Consider the following 17,548-nt stretch of genomic DNA (forward strand, 5'->3'; position numbering starts at 1 on the left):
TCACTTATATTCTAGCATCAAATTCATGCATGTAAATTAAGCGTGCACTCTCAACCAACATACACAAATCAGTTTTTATACGAACGGATAAGTAAATTGAAATCACAACTTATGAAATCACAACCGAAGGTAATCAATTCATATTACAAATATATTCATGGTTTCGAATTAACCTCTAGCCAAAATCAATTTATTTACACATTATTAAAAATAGAAATAAAATAGAAGTTTAGAGAGATTAAACCGAAAGAGAGGTGAAGATCTCTGTCTGCGTTCTCCTTTCACGCTGTATTGGACCGTCCTCACCTTTGTACTGACTCTGTCCTCCTTATTTTCTGCGCCTATTCCTGCGTGCTGACCTTCACAAGCTGCCCAAAGGCAGCCTTCTCTCGTCAGTCCCCCGCTCCGCTTCTAACCTGCTCTACCTTCTGACCAGCTGCAAAGCAGCTGTCACGCCTGATCTGGACTGCCCTTGCTGTCTCTATTCCCGTGCTGACTTGCCTTGTTTCTCCGTCCTCACTCCTCTTTTCCTCCAGCTGCCAAAGGCAGCTTTCCCCTGCAGCTTCTTGCTGCTCTCTGGACTCTCCCGCCTTCTGCTATTCCACGCTGCCCAAAGGCAGCCCTTTCACTCACCTCTGCACGTCAACTCATGCTCAAGCTGCCAAATGGCAGCTTTCTTTCTTAACCTCTCTCTTCAGTCACGCTGCCAAGGCAGCGTCTCTTCTCCCGCCTCTGTCTCTCTGACCTCGCTGCCCAAGGGCAACGATCTCCCCAATCCCGTGCGCACTCTGCGCTTATTCCCCTTTCTTCTGTTTCTTTATTTTTTTATATCCTTTTCTGCTTCTGGCAGCAGGGCTGCCCCCCACCAATCACGCCAACCTTATTTTTTTTTTCTATTTCGTGTCCCTCTCCTTTCTATCCCCCTCGTAATTTTTTATTCTCTTTTCTTTCACGCCTAACCTTCCCGTCAGTCAAGGTTGCCAGCTGCAAAAGGGCAGCTCCTTCCCATCCTCAATTCTCTTGGATTCCTTTCACCCCCCTTTCTGCCTTTTTCTTCTTTTATTTTATTCTTCTTTTGTTTTCCTGTTGTTTTTCACGTTTTCTTTTCTTTTCTTTATTCTTTCTACAAAACATAACAAATCTTATAAACACAAAAATAACGTAAATAGCTCAAAAATATAAGGAACTAACTAAGAAAAGACGAGTGAATTCGAAGTAAAAATATATATAAATATGATCCGATCAGAAATCACAACCGAAGGTAATCAATTCATATTACAGATATAATCATGGCTTTGAATTAACCTCTAGCCAAAATCAATTTATTTACACATTATTAAAAATAGAAATAAAATAGAAGTTTTAGAAAGATTTAACCGAGAGAGAGAAGGCTTGCAGCTTCTGTCCACCTGACGTTGTCTCTGTCCTCCTCCCATCCGCGCTACTCTCTTCTAACCTCTCTGACCTCCCTCTATTTTCTTTCTATTTTCTGTCCCTCACGCTGCCCAAAGGCAGCTTTCTGCTCTCCAATTCCTGTTCCGTGTGCTTTTCTTCACACGCTGCCAAGGCAGCCCTCTCTCCTTTGCTCTCTCCACTCTCACGCTGCCCAAAAGGGCAGCTCCCTGTGCTCACCCTGTCCCTTGCGTCTCTGCGAGCTGCCCAAAGGCAGCTCCCTCTTTTTCTTCTCGTTTCTCCCCCAAGACCGCCCCCTTATATCTCCTGCTTCTGACAGTCTCCCCGCGCTGGCACTGAAGCTTTGCTGCTTCTCTCTGACCTCCTGCCCTCTCGTGTTCTCTCCAGCTGCAAAGGCAGCTTTTGGTTCTTTTTTTATTCCTTTCTTCACCCTCCCACGATGTAAACCAGCTGTTCCGTCTGTTGCCTTAAACAAAAGGCAATGATTTCTTTTCAAAGCCCCCAAGGCCACCAGTGGAAACCCCATCATTGATGTCCCCCGTGCTCTCCACTTTCTTCTCTAATTTCTTTGCTATTTTCTGCAAATTAAGTGGAATCCCCACTTTTCTGGCAAAGCCACGCACCTTTATTTTCATTTAGTTTCTAGCAGCCTCACGTAGCAGAAAAATAAGTTCTTTTAATCATGTTACTCCTACAAACACAAAATATCAAAAGTATCATAAATACTTAAAGCTTCCAACTAAATTAGACAAGAGAAGACATATAAAAGGATGAAATATAAAGTTTAAATATTGGTTTATCATTTAGCGTCACAATGGATTAGCAATATTGTAATTTAAATTTGCTTTTGACGAATTTATTACATAAAATTTAACTTGTTCTATTTTTATTTTCTTTGCATAACAAATCCTATAAACACAAAAATAACGTAAATAGCTCAAAAATATAAGGAACTAACTAAGAAAAGACGAGTGAATTTGAAGTAAAAATATATATAAATATGATCCGATCAATTGGACCGTTTGTTATTACTAATGTTTTTGTTCATGGTGCAGTCCAGATCCAAAGCTCGAAAACGGGACATGAATTCAAGGTGAATGGGCATCGATTGAAGCCCTATTATGAGCATTTTGAGGAGCATGCCGTGGAGGACATTCCCTTGCATGCCGTGGGCTCCAATGGGGAGTAATTGTGTTCTTCGTCCGGCTGCACGACGTTAAAGCAAGCGCTTCTTGGGAGGCAACCCATGTATTCAAATAAGGAAGATTATTGAATCGCTCCACAATCAGTTTTGCGTTTCTAAAAACCTTCCCTTTTCTGCAGTTTTATTTTGCCTTGATTATCATTTTTATTTGTTGCTTGTTTAATTGTTTTTTGTGTGGGTTTATTTTTGAAACACTGACAGTTATGCAAGGTAATTTTACATTCATATAAAAAAAGGAACATTAAGCAGATAAATACAAAAGGGAGCCTTCACAAAGGCTGCTTAGGAGAAGTCTCAGTAGTCGGCGGATCCTCAGCAGTCGGTGGGGCCACAGAAGGAGGAGGTATCAGAGGTTGATCATTTGGAGCTTCACTACGCGATACAGCCCTAGAAGACGAAGGCAAATGCTGTTGGAACAAACCCACAAACCTCCGATGATCAAGTAAAATCTGACCATCAGATTCCTGCATCTGGTCAATTTTCCTCTTCATGTTTGTGGCATAGTTGTGTGCGAGCTTGTGCAACTGTTTATTCTCATGCTTGAGTCCTCTAATCTCCTGTTTGAGACTCATTACTTCAGCCGCCAACGATTCAACTTGACGGGTTCGAGCAAATAGGCGTTGGGCCATGTTGGACACAGAACCCGCACACTGCACACTAAGAGCCAGAGACTCCTTAACAGCCAACTCATCAGACCGTCTGGAAAGTAGTCTGTTATCTTTAGGAGTGACAAGGTTCCGGGCCACCACCGCAGCGGTCATGTCATTCTTCATCACCGAATCCCCAACGGTAAGAGGGCCAGTAGGGGATATGAAGGATGGGCGCCATATGTTGTCTGGAGAAGGCGGGACTGCCTCTTCACTAAGGTTCAAGTCAAAACGACGGTCGGAAGGGCCAGACATTTTCAGATGTGTTAAAGAAAGAAGAAGTCGGACAGGTCAAGATCGTAGAAGTGCAAGAATGGAGTTTTTACAGGTTGAAATTCAAGTGTGCTTTGAACGTCCTGCGTACCTCTATAAAAATCAACATGTGATGGGATTTCAGAGATTGAAGAGGCGAGCTCAGAATTCAAAGAGGCCAATTCAAAAATCGAAGAGGCGCCAGCTTTCTCAAAAGTTGGGCTTACTCACAAACCACCGATTCCAGTTATCGAAGAATGTCAGCTTTCTCAGCCTTGTCAGCACCCGTCACACGCAAACTCAGCTTTGCGAAAATCACGGAAAATTTGTCGAAGCATCGATCTCAGATAGCGAAGATGCGCCTGTCTCTCTCAGCCTCGTCAGCACTTGTCACATGCAGAGAAAGCTTTGCGGAAATCACGGGCAGTTTGTCGAAGCGCCGATTCCAATCATCTGTCTTTCTCAGCCTCGTCAGCTTTGAGGAAATCACGGGCAATCTGTCGACGATTTCTGCCGTGCAAGGGAGCCATCCCTTTCCTATTTTCTGCCATAAATCACTCCAATTTCCACCCATGCCGTGCACATTCATCCATGTTCCCTCCTTGCACTCATTTGCTGCACCATTCCACTTCCTTTCCTTTGTCTACCATGTGCACAATATCCTTTCACCTCCTTACACTCATTGATTCACCACTTACTCACCTTTCCACCCATGCCATGCATAACACCCTTGTCCCCTTCATTATTTCTGATTTCATGCACCATTACATTGACTCATTGCACTCAATTGCTGCACATTCCTTATCCCCTTCACCCATCAAATTTCATGCACTTTTACCTCCACTACATGCACTCATTGATGCACCATCCACCACCTTTGGAATCCCATGTCGTGCATCATGACTCTTGCTGCACCTTTGACTCATTTCTGCACCATTCCAATGAAGGAAAATTTTGTGAAAAACATGTTCATTTAAGCAACATCTATAGCATGCAATTAACAATTAAAAGGCGGAATCATGCTTGTATGCACTTAAAAACAAAACATTAACCATGAAATTCAAAGCCTAGTAGATTGGTGAACCTTGACTCAACTTAAAACAACATTTGTTAGTTGAGAAATTATACCTTTGTAGATTCCTCTTTGCATAAGCAAAGGCTAATCACCCAAAGAGAGGGTCTTCATTCCTTGCATCTTAGATCTATGGATTTGGATGGATGAAATGGTTCTCCAAGTTCCCAAAATTGGGAACCTCTAAGTCTCTTCACCAAGGTTAGATTGGAGAAGAAATGAGTGACCTTGGAGTAGTAGGATTGCTAGCTACACCCTCCAAGGAAGCTGGCCTCTTTAGAGAGAAAGGGACAGACATGTTCTCTTCAATTTTCTCCAAAAGAAACCCTAAATGAATTTTGGCTATAAAGTCATATTTATACCTTTATTCATTGGAGTGGCAAACTTGTAATTAAGTCCAAAACTCACTCCTTTAACAAAATGGCCGGCCATAGGGTTTCATTGGGCTTTTAAAGCCATTGTGAATTATTTGTCATTAAGTTGTCATACAACTTAAGTCAATGGGCTTGACGTTCGAAGCCCATTGGGCCTTGAGGCCCAAAACTAACCCGTGGTCTTTTAACGAACTTGATTCGTTTGATTAATTAACATATTAATTAATCCTTGCCATAAATAATTAAACCATTTAATTATTCTTACTCATCTCCATTGTTTCTTCAATCTATGCCTTACACGGTGTACGATCCATTAGGTTCCTTTTAGCGAGGCAGTGGGCGATTAAAACTCTTTCAAATCGATTGTGAATTGAAACTTGCTTTCAATTCTCCCTTTAGTGATTATACACGTTTAGGGCTTCCACAAACCATGAGTGACACCTAGCAGTATGTCATGGTTACCCAAGCTAATCAGAAGAGGTGGAGAACCTATTCAGTTTAGGATTACAATGCAATACGATCTTTCTCTAATACAATACTCTTGATCACATTGTTTGGATTGATAGTTTATTCATGTCTACTATCCAATGTGATTCGTGTGCTTATATGATTGCCTTGAATGTGATTTGGAACGACTTCCTAAATATCATTCATACTCTGGCCAGAGATTCTTAATCATATCATAGAGTATTCTCCCTTAAACGGTTTGAAGGTTAGAGATCCCTTGTTGCGCATTCACTTGCCTCCATGGCTAAGTGGCTTAACCCCGACGATGCCGTGGACACCCGCCTGATGGAGTGACTTTGACATAATCAAAGATCAAGGACTTAACCACAAGACAACTATGATGCCTCAGGTCAAAGGACTACTTTGCATTATCCCAACCATGAGTTCTCATGTGACATGAGTATGAGAACTCCTCGTTGATCGTGTTCAGTGGACTCATTCATTATTGAGCACTTACATGCTTGTCTTGATGTCACACACACCAATGACTCGAGACTAGTCACTCTCCCTGAGAGAAGACACAGCACGTACTGATCTTAACGGACTGTCAATGCCCAATTGGCAATCCTATGATCAGGAACGTTTAGGATGTGTCTACGAAAGAATGGTCTCATGAATCTAACTTCTTTAGATCGCATTCTCCCAATCACATATTCCTTGGACTTATCGTTTAGGCGTATAACATTTATATGAGACGGCTCAAACAATAATCTTTGCCCTTGATATTAAACTAGATTAGTTTAACATGTGAAATGTCCGTAAAGTATCATCATATGATTGGTTTTAGGGCACATTTCCAACATCCACCTCCCTTTCCTTTCTTTACCATGTGCACAATCATTCATATTCCCTACTTGCATTCATAGCTGCAACACCACTCCATTTTACCCCCCATGCTTTGCATCATTACTTCACTTGCACCTTTGAATCATTTCAACACCACTCCATGCACTCATTGCTGCAACACCACTCCATTTTACCCCCCATGCTTTGCATCATTACTTCACTTGCACCTTTGAATCATTTCAACACCACTCCATGCACTCATTGCTGCAACACCACTCCATTTTACCCCCCATGCTTTGCATCATTACTTCACTTTCACCTTTGAATCATTGCATACACCACCATTTTCCCTTCCATTGCCGTGCACTTCCTCTATAAAAGGAAATGTGTGTGGCAGCCATAGAGTTCAGTTTTTGTTAGAACATTCACCACCATTTCAACACAACCTTCATCCAAACACATCCATTCATCTTCACATCCATTCCTCCATACAAACAAACCTTCAAACACTCACCAACACCTTGTACCGTAGCAAAGGAAGGGAAGGAAAGTGCTTGGACGTGCTTGCTATTCAACTTGGATCGTTGGAGCGTTTTGGTGTTTTCTTTCTTTTGTTTCCAATGTTTAAATTCATTTTCTTTCGTTTTGTTGTGAACATGAGTGGCTAAACCCCTCTTGGCTAAGGGTGATTTCAAAGCCATGATTATGTGTGCAATTTGAGTTAATAAATTCCAGTTATGAGTTCTTGAATCGTGAATGCAATTGGCTTAACTATTTGATAGATAACTTATTTGTATTTTTTGATTAAGGGTCGACACTTAATTGGCATGCATAAATCCGTTGCTAGAATATAAGAAAGTTTTACATAATCGTTACAAACTTATATTTACAAGTAGTGGAGGTCACTTATAAACGATCGCGTTAAGTTTAATTCCTAGCATGAGTGACATGATGTCATAGTTGCAAGTGCTTTGTCAATGCTTATGATTTTCATTAAACGTAATGATCTTTGATTGTATCTCTATTATGATGTCATGTAGGGAAGTTTTGAAGAATGTTTTGGGTTGTCGAATGATGTCATCCAATTCAATAATACAAGGAAAATCTGAGGGTTAACTAGTGATGTCACGGTTAATTTGGGGCATTGTCGTTTATAATTCAATGAAGGAGTAACTGGAAATTGATTTGTTTGCTTACATGTCATGTGTGGAGAAAGAGCCTCTAGCTAGCTTATCATCCATCTAATTCAACTAAATTCGTCCAAAATTTGTCTTAAGTTTTAGTTACTTGCTTTTATTTTAAATTCATCCAAAACTCAAATACCCCTTTACTTTAGTGTGTCTAATTAGTTAGAATCTGTTTTAGTTTGTGTTTTTAAGTGTTTTGATTCAAGTAAAAGTCAATTTTCGTCCAAAGTCATTCCTAGTGTTTAGTTTAAGTTTCTTCGGTTGTTTTAAGCTGTTTTGAGTATTTTAAGTTTGCTTTGAGTCTTGTGAGTCTTGTTAAGTGTTTTTAAGTTTAGTTTTATGTTTTTGAGTCAGTTTAAAGGTTATTAGCAAGCCCTCCTAATCCCCAGTCCAAAACGATCCCTACTTATACATATACTACAATTGTCAAAAGAGGGTTTAATTTGTGTGTTAAGTTAATTTTCGCATCAGTAAGGTAGTTTTTCCCAATGATATCAAGGGCAACAAAATCAAGCTTTGCCAAGTCCGCCATTTTCTTTTTCTGAAACATGAGATGTGTAAGAACTTGCAATAATATGGATTCTGAAGGAATATAGTGTTAGAACTTCTGGTTTTTACAAATTTTTCATTTTGAACTTCAATCCAAAATGATAAGCACTCGAATCTTCAGGCTTGAGATTCACATAATTTAGACATTAATGAGGAAGGCGATTGTACTGCACCACCCTCTTTGAAATAATATAGTGTATAATGGGCGATTATACCACACCACTCAAGCAGCAGGAAAATTAAATATGCAGTGTAGGATGAGTGATTATATCGCACCACCTAAAATTGCAGTAAAATTAATTATGCAGTTCAAGATGGGCGATTGTACCGCACCATCTAAAATTGTAGTAAAATTAACACAAATAAACACTAGGTTAGTAATCAAGAGCTACACCAAATAAATAAAAAATATAAGTAATTATTAAATTGAGAACTAGGAGAAGGCATAGTGCTAGCAGCTCTTGGCTAAGAGATACCAAGCAGGTGAGGCAGAGAAGGAACATGAACAATAAGATCCTTGGAGGAAGCACTTTTCGGCTAAGGAAGTGAAAACTGGCTAGGGTTAGAGAGTGAGAGAGATAACCTTTGTTAGAGATAGAAGTGGAATTGGTGTAGTGGATCACGCTGTTTGTTTTTTTAACTGTATTACACAAAGGATGCATGTAAAGAGAAGGGAGGGATATAGGTATTATTACTTTTCACTCTTGATCTGGTGTGTTGTGATGAGGTTACAAGCATACCTCTATTTATAGGGATTTTCATCTGACACATCCTTACATGCATGGACTTACTATGCTAGGACTTTTACCTAAGACTTTTAAAGGTTGCCACCAAATGTCTAACTTGGTTTGCTATCTTACATAATTACATATGTGGCATTCACACTAAGTTTTATAACTTGTTCTATTAATTTTTACACACTTCTTATTTTTAACTATTAGATTAAATAATCAAACAGAATTAATGACCAAAATTAAATAGAAATGTGCAAGTGTAAAAAAAGATTGTGATTATGATTTGTCAAATAAAATAGACCAGGAATTGGGTATAGGAGTCTAGGACCATGAATTAAAGGAAGCGTGTAAGAGGAGAGACCAAGCATTAAAAATAATAAAAGGCCTTGTCCAAAAAAAAATAATAATAATAAAAGAAAGTGACCAACTTCCAACTGAAAACAACCTACCACCTCTTCCGACCTCCCGCGCCATTACAATTTACCCACACGCAACGTGAGAGACGGGAGAGATGTGAATGCCTCACCAGTCTTCCATTCAACAACAAGAAAATTGTGGACAAAAAGAAACACAAACAAAGACAGAAAGAACAAAAACACAAAAAATCCGAAAAAGCGTAATTTGTAATCAAGAAAAATATTTGAATTTATAATTTAACGTCGTCCACCAACCTACCAATCCATCCCATCCCATCCCATCAACCCTTACAATTACAAACGCTTTAACCAACTCCGTCACGTTTCATCACCTTCTCTTCTTCTTCTTCGAACTCTTTTTTTCATCTAACCATCCATAACATAACGATTTCAAACTGCCTAAATTATTCCCATTTTGTAGGGTTTCTGTTTTTCTTCTCAGAAACCCTAACCCTAATTTTTCCCTTCCTCCCTCAAGGAATTCAGGTCTGTTTCCCTCACCTTCCTCCTTTTTTTTTTCATTATAAATTTGAAACTATTTAAAACATTTTTTGTTTGAATTTGGTTTTGTTGGGAGCCAAACAGAGTTCTGGTTTTGATGCTTAATTATGTTCATTGGACTGTTTAATGTTTTTATTGTTAATTTGCTTTCCATACAGATTGTAGCTGAGATTAAGCTTTTTTTTTATTGGTTTGATGGTTATTTGGCTGCTTTGGCAAAGTAGGAGAATGTTGTTAATGTATACTTATCCTGTTTGCATAACCTGTTCATGGTGTGTTGGTGGTTTCATGCTAGAAACGTAAGTTTTCTATGCTTCTAGCAGATATTTACTTGTGTGTTGAAATGAATTCAGTTGGTCTTTTTCCGTCTACTTCCACCATGTCGAGCTTGGAGGAGCCACTCGGTTTTGACAAATTGCCTAGCATGAGTACCATGGATCGGATTCAGAGGTTCTCGTCTACTGCTTGCAGATCTAGATCAGATGATACGGCAATGGGAAACTGTTGGATTGAAGGAAGAAGTTGCAGCACATCCAATAGCTGCGAGTAAGTGATTTGTGTGGTGTTTGGTTTGTGGAACACTCAGAATGTACATATGTATCCATTCATGTGCTTTCGTGTTTACAAAACACTCAAAAACTGACAGTGTTCCTTTTATGTTATGTCCATGTGTGTGCACTTGTGCCCATGCACGCATATGTGCAAGCATGTGCTATGGTGACCATTGACTGATCAAAGGGACATCGTTGAAAATTGTCCAAGGGATAGAGACAAGAGCTTGTTCTTCCCCTTACCTTTTAGTTAAAGATCAAATTGATCTATTAATCTTCTTATTCCGTGTTTAAGTTCAATAAGTCAGTTCTTAATTGTTTCTTGCCTTTAGAATAATGCAGTCCAGCTGCTTTGTACTGTAATAATCTTAGAGCGATAATCTAACCTTAACCTCTATTTATTTTCAGCGAAGATTATGATGAATATGCAAGAGAGGGCTTTCCATGGAAAAGACATACAAGAGACAGGGACTTGTCCCATGGTGACTCCTTCAATCAACGGACCTTGAGCTTAGGCAGGAATCACAGGGTATTTGGAAATGTGTGTGATTCATGGTATTTGTCAGATCAATATAACGCCAAGTGCAATGACAAAGATATAACAAATAAGGTGCTTCAATAACTTAAATTAGATGATGATGTGTTCTCTTCTTGTTTTGAAATATCGTATGAGGATGCCGTGATCTTTGATTAACAGACAACGTTTCCTTTTTTTTTTACTGATTTGCCTTGAACGAAACAGTTTTTGAAAGGCATACCAAAGTTTGTGAAGATAGTAGAAGTAGGTCCAAGGGATGGACTACAAAATGAAAAGAACACTATATCTGCATCCGTAAAGATTGAACTGATTCAGAGACTGGTATCTTGTGGGTTGTCTGTTGTTGAGGCTACGAGTTTTGTATCGCCCAAATGGGTTCCTCAGGTAATTTTACCCTTTAGAATTGATAACTTCAATTTTATCTTACAAGGTGCGGTTTTACTGGGAAAAGTGGGAATAGCTATTTAATAAAATACAGACCTCCCCTGAGGTTCGGTGAATTTATCAAACTTTTCTCCTATTTCAAGAAAGTAAACAAACCTAGCTCGTCTTAATTTAATTTTGAAGCTGAATCTTAGTAATGGATACATTCCATTTTCCTGTCTATATAGCTAGCAGACGCAAAGGACGTAATGGAAGCAGTTCACAATCTGGAGGGTGCTAGATTGCCTGTACTGACACCCAATTTAAAAGTGAGTGATCTCTAGAAATACCAGACATTCGTCATGCAACTTATCTGACATATAACGTCAATTTTTACAGGGGTTTGAAGCAGCTGTTGCAGCAGGTGCTAAAGATATAGCAGTATTTGCATCAGCTTCTGAATCATTTTCAAAGTCAAACATCAATTGTAGCATTGAAGAAAGTCTTGTTCGTTATCGTGCTGTAACTCGTGCTGCAAAAGAGCTTACAATTCCTGTACGAGGGTATGTTCTCTATCTCATTTTCACTGAAATAAACTAAGCACGACAGCTACCTCCTTATCCTTTCAAATCATCTTATGGGTCAAGAAATGAAATGGATGGTTTATCAAGATTAAAGTAGGGTTTATATGAATTTTTTTTCTCTTTCATGCTCTCTTGTTCTCTCTGTCTCCTTGCGAGGAAAAATCTGTATAACGTTAGAGTACGTTCAGAGGGTTAAATCTCTGTGCTTGCATTAAATGGATGTTAACTGTTAAGTAGATTGGTATGCACTTCTAGCTACTCTATGCTACCATTCTCGTACATGATGTCTCAGTTAGATCTCTGTATTTTCTCTACCAAGGGCACGCTTCCTTTACAATGCAATTTTCAAGAAAGGAAATGATAAGCCACAAAATATGCTATCATTTGGCTAACCTTCCTTGACACATGGCCTCAGTTGCCTTAACATTGTGGCTAACCCTTGGAGATGACAGATGAAAGCACGAGCTTGCTGTTGCACTACTTAATTCATATTTTCATCCATTCATCTTTGGTTTCCGACCCCTCGCATCTTCTTGTTACTTACAGACAATAACATAGCATGAAAATTGAAAACATAAAAGTATGTGAGAAAACAGTGCTGGACATGATACAAGGCCATAGATCACTCCACAGAATGCTTATGCTGTCATTAAATCTTGTCTTGGGGTTTTCGATTTTGTTGTTTCTCCATTTGCGTAGGGCGTTATGCTTTACCTTCTTCCCCCTTTGCGATAGAGGATAAAGAATTTAGTGTTTGATCTGGTGGGTTAGATAGAATGGTATATCTCACTTCAAAGATTTTGCAGCAGATAAGAGTTTACTGTCTTGTGATTATTTAAAAAGTTGAAATTCTGTGCTTGGTTGTATGAATGCCTTTACAGGAGTTTGGTTTATGAGCTCGGTATAATTAGTTAGATGGAAGTACAGTTCAACGTTATGTATCATTTTCATTATCCTTTAGGTGGTAATCTAACTTTTCTACTTCTTTAACGACAAAAAGGAACATTTTTTTCTTCTAGGTGGTTCTTTTATGAATAAACTTGTTTTTACCATGGATAGGTATGTCTCGTGCGTCGTTGGATGTCCAGTGGAGGGAGCAATTCCTCCATCAAGAGTGGCATATGTAGCAAAAGAACTTTACAACATGGGCTGCTTTGAAATTTCTCTTGGTGACACAATTGGTGTTGGTACACCTGGTAACACACTGAACTTTGTCCAAAGTTTTGTTCATTCTCATTTGTTTTAAAGCTTCTGTATCTGGACTCTCGAATAATTATTTCTTCTTATCTTTTAGCTCGTGTTCGAGTAAGACATACCATTTGGCACAAATTTTACCTCATTTTAGGCATAATCATTCGACATTAGGATGGAGATAACCAATACTGATGCAGATGTTTTAGTTCGATTTGGATGGATCTTTCGGATACCCAACATTAGGATGGAGAAAATGTGTTTATATTCAATGAAGGTCGTTACCCCTTGTTGACTTCACATATGTCGAGTCCTTGGATGGCTGCATCCAAGAATTGAACTCGAGCATTTTTGCTTGATAGACCTTATACGATTGTACTAGACAAGGCCCCTAAAGATGGGTGTTGATCATGGGGTGAACTTTTGTGTTTCCTCCAAGAGACATACGATTGTCGACTTTATTGTTTTCAAACTATCGTATCTGTCTCTGGTTCCATATTTTTGGCCTCGTATGTAATTTTCTTTTTTCTTCTTTTGTCTTTCTTTGGAACAGGGACGGTTGTTCCCATGCTGGAAGCTGTAATGGCTGCTGTTCCTGTTGAAAAGCTTGCTGTTCACTTCCATGACACCTATGGGCAATCTCTCTCAAACATTCTAGTGTCTCTTCAAGTAAGCGATCTTAACATGTCAAAATTGTCTCATATTATTGTTTTTCAGAAAGTAAAAGAACATCGTTTTACATATGAATGATAGGTAGAAGTACGATACACAATGAACAATCTTCCACGCTGAAGATGGTTTCATGAGTAAATAATGTGTTGCAAACTCTTAATCCATAATATTTTCGTTTGAACAGATGGGGATTAGCACAGTGGATTCCTCTATTGCGGGTTTAGGTGGGTGTCCGTATGCTAAAGGAGCTTCAGGTAACGTCGCCACTGAAGATGTTGTATACATGCTTTATGGACTCGGTGTGAAAACCAATGTGGATCTGGCGAAGCTCTTGGTGACCGGGGATTTCATCAGCAAGCATTTGGGTCGCCCGTCTGGCTCAAAGACTGCCGTTGCCTTGAGTCGAGCCACAGCTGACGCCTCTAAGATATAAGATATTTCAGGCTGATAACTTGTGCTCGGGCACTCTGCCACGGAGTAGGAATAAACTTCTTCATTCGCTTTCAACCTTGCCAAATTTAACTTTGAAACGTTGTATTTGTAAAACGAATACCATCAGATTGCTATATTTATCGGAGGAATGCGCATAATTATTACGGGAAAACATGTCATTCCTTTTGGTGCACGAAAGAAAACACTTGCACAATTAGTTTTAGCGGGGACACCAAGTGAGATTCACGTCTGAAATTACAATGCGAAAACTGTAGCTACAAACTCGAGTTGCTGCCTACTAACCATTGGCAGTGTCTTCATCCTCCTCTGGTTTGACAAAGAACTCGATATAAGCAATTCGACTGGGTTGCTGATACCCAGCAGAATCAATCCGAGGGTGTGAAGTGGATGGTCTTGCCACTGAAACTAGGTGTTGAACTTTCAGCAATCCCCCTCTCCCAATAGTCAACTTGCTTCCTCTGTTGTCTTTAATGACGCTGCTAGGTATGTTTGAAGTAGTTGCTCGAAGAAACTTGTATTTATACCTAAGAACATCAGGGTAAGAACCAACATTAAGAAATCAGACGTGACACAGTGGATGTAATGGTTCGAAAGTGATCCAAGACAAACCTGTAAGATACTTGACGATCACAATGAAATGCAACCAAAAGATCGGTGTTCACATAGTACATCAAGTCTATCTGCAATAAAGTCAAACTGTATTCTCTGAAAATATTCGAATCATCACAGTAAGTGCTTGCTTTCAAGTTAGAACAATCTTTTACCTGCAAATCTCCGTGGCCTTCACCTCTGAATGTAACAGTTGAAGGAACTGGTTGTAAACTGATCTGGATGCTTGATCCAGGCCACTCAAGATCATCGATTGCTTCCTTCAGCGCCGCAGACTGTTAATGAAATTAGATGCCAAACAACAATTAGGAAAAAGACTTCAACATGAGTCAGAACATATTCAATACATCAAGAACATTTATGTTTGAGTGCTATACACTATATAGCGAATGCATGACTGTTTCCTTCACAAGTATTGTTAATCAGCAGGTCGTTCCTTTTAATATTCTTTTGTCTTGAAGGGCTAAAACTTCCTGTTGGTTAGAGAGTCAGATGCACGAGCACACAAGCGCACAACATGAACATAAATACTTCAATTGCATTACAGTGTCACACACCTTGAACATTCATATTCTCGTTGACCTTAAAATTTATATTGAGGACAAACATGATAACTATGCGCACATAGTGGCAGGTAAAACTAGTAATTAAGAAGCGCAGTAGAGGTTGATTCGAAAACTATTTGAAGTCAGCACCCGCTTATGAAACGGAAAAGAGATGAAATACAAGTGGATGCAGCTTCTTGTCAATACCTAACCCTTTGTTTTTTTTACTTTAAAACATAAACCTTGGACTATTTTTATCTTTAATACAGAAGGTATGGGTCAGAAAGTGGTTTGGAAAGATGGAAAAGGGAAACATAAGAAGAATGTTAAGAAGACTTCTCCAGGCACGCCTCAGTAGCGACCTTGTTGCATTGGAAGCAGAGTACGAAAGGGCACCAATTTAATGATTGAGAGACCAAATGAGGCAGCATGTACACCCTCGATACGAGTAAATATAAATGAGCAGAGCAGCATACCTTAACAGTAAAGGTGAGCGGGGTGCTCCCTGCGGGTTCAAAATTGTAGTCCCATGAAACTGTATCTGGGATTCTTGTCCTGATCTCTGCATAAATGCAAGCATCCAACGAATCAACAGACCTGACAAAACAGGGAAGATAACATAGCAATGAAAAAAGTTCGATTCAGTTATCGTGGATTGAAAGCATAAATACAAGGATCATGAACAAGTAAGTATTAATGCATTGCATCCAGAAATGAACAAAATATTCAATTCAACTGTGAAAGAAATACTTGAGAAGAAGCTGCATGTCAGGGCCGGGATAGCGAATTTCGAGAATGGTTGATTGTCCAGGAACTGAAAATGTGTTCAAGCAATCGACGAAGAGCCCCAAACTGATTCCAAACCGGGGGCGGCCTTGCCCGTTGTATTCGTAACGAGTAAACAGCTACAAACAAACAACCAAGTCAACATCAAATTTCATTTCCTTTTCCTTATTCTTTTAGTAATTTACAAAAGGAAAATAACAATCCATGAATCAGCAACTGTAACTACCTCACGCTGCAAATAAACTTTGGCCTGAAGACAACCGGTTTCCTCCACAATTAAAACGACGCCGTGCTCTGATAATTCCACCACCGCGTCCTGAATTTATCGAAATTGCGACGACAGAGAGAGAGAGAGTTATGACAAAACCCTAGATAATTAGTGGTAAGAAGATAAAAGATTCTTCCGCAATTGCGTTCAATTTCCAGTAGAAAGAAAGAAAGAAAGCAAGCAAGCAAGCATCAAAATTGAAAGCGTTTTAGGTTGGGAGGGAGGGACACACCTGCTGGCGTTTCCATCGGACGGTGGTGAGGGCGTCGACCATGCCCTGGGCGTTGTCGATCTGGCACACCAGATCAGGGGCCTCCTCTGCCAGCGACGACGAATTCATTTTCCTCTTCTTCTTACTACTCACACAGACCGACTGACCATCTCTCTTACTACCGAATTTTGAGAAAGAAATGCTCTTCCGTGTAATGTGAGCGGGAATCTTCCCCGCCTGTTTTCATTTTTCTGTTGTCTTTTTATATAAGGAAATTAACGAAAACCTTTGAAAACTTTATGTTTTAACGATAAGAACAAAGTAAAAGGTAAAATAAATAGTATCAGGTTTAACTTTTTAGTGTACAAATATAGTTTTTTGTTAAAATGAACCATACCGTGAGTTTTTCGTTAAAACTCTCTTTTATATAAGGCTTATTTTATATTGGCTTAATTGGATTATTAGTTCCCACAATGACAAGATAGTTGGAAGATATAAAAAAAAAATTATGATTTAAGCTCCTACGGTGAATTTGTTAAAATTTATGCCCAAAATTAAAAATTTTGTAAATTATTAGCACATGAGCCAACCCCCACGTGTTAACAATTAACAAAGAGTTTCGGTTTAGCCTAATAATTGTCTATATCCAATTACCCTGTCACCACGAGAACTAATAATCCAATAAGGCATTTTATTTTTGTTTTTGGTATGCCCTTATGCCAATAAATGCCTCGATTTAACTCCTACGCACTCTTATTAATTTTTGTTACTAATTCCTTTTTAATTTATTCGATCCAACGATCGAAAATTAAAAAAATATTTCAAAAATAAAAATAAATGTTTGGATATCACTATTATAATCGCCTTAGTGAATAACAATTATCGGAGAGCATCTTCAGACTTCACCTGTAAAATAAAGGGAGCTTTAATGAAAAAGGTTTTGACTAACTTTAATTTAACCAAAAACCACATAATAACTTTATTTAATAAAAAGGACATGAATTTTAATGAAAAAGGACACAAACTATAAGAAACAGAAGCCTAACTAAAGAGCACACGGGCTAGAAGTAAGCCCAGCATGCAAAACAATTTTTTTTTCCAATCCTTGCCCCTGACGGAACACCACTTCTGTTAG

At 39.0% G+C, this 17,548-nt stretch overlaps 2 protein-coding genes and 1 long non-coding RNA gene across 6 annotated transcripts in view; 1 reads left to right on the forward strand and 2 right to left on the reverse strand.

Annotated features, from left to right (window-relative positions):
- LOC139189096 (uncharacterized) overlaps positions 1-17,548 on the reverse strand; it is a 30,893-nt gene that overhangs the window by 7,229 nt on the left and 6,116 nt on the right. For 2 of the 4 annotated variants that reach the window (XR_011572602.1, XR_011572601.1), the window contains one exon: positions 17,262-17,319. The exons of the other annotated variants lie outside the window; for them this stretch is intronic. This is a non-coding gene — a long non-coding RNA (uncharacterized lncRNA). Of the gene's footprint in view, positions 1-17,261; positions 17,320-17,548 lie in introns of those variants that run through there. 4 annotated transcript variants of the gene reach the window in all.
- On the forward strand, positions 9,230-14,145 carry LOC103448176 (hydroxymethylglutaryl-CoA lyase, mitochondrial). Its single transcript, XM_008387432.4, has 9 exons — positions 9,230-9,627; positions 9,996-10,188; positions 10,602-10,803; positions 10,936-11,115; positions 11,343-11,423; positions 11,494-11,657; positions 12,738-12,874; positions 13,423-13,538; positions 13,726-14,145. Exons 2-9 carry the CDS (start codon positions 10,022-10,024, stop codon positions 13,972-13,974), a joined length of 1,296 nt encoding a protein of 431 aa, XP_008385654.2. The 5' UTR covers positions 9,230-9,627; positions 9,996-10,021; the 3' UTR covers positions 13,975-14,145.
- LOC103448178 (uncharacterized) lies at positions 14,132-16,678 on the reverse strand. Its single transcript, XM_008387433.4, has 7 exons — positions 16,435-16,678; positions 16,161-16,250; positions 15,899-16,053; positions 15,625-15,745; positions 14,759-14,878; positions 14,604-14,674; positions 14,132-14,518 (listed from the first exon to the last, which is right to left on the reverse strand). Exons 1-7 carry the CDS (start codon positions 16,540-16,542, stop codon positions 14,272-14,274), a joined length of 912 nt encoding a protein of 303 aa, XP_008385655.1. The 5' UTR covers positions 16,543-16,678; the 3' UTR covers positions 14,132-14,271.

The sequence above is a fragment of the Malus domestica genome, chromosome 11 (assembly GCF_042453785.1).
Source record: "Malus domestica chromosome 11, GDT2T_hap1".
Lineage (NCBI taxonomy): Eukaryota > Viridiplantae > Streptophyta > Magnoliopsida > Rosales > Rosaceae > Malus > Malus domestica.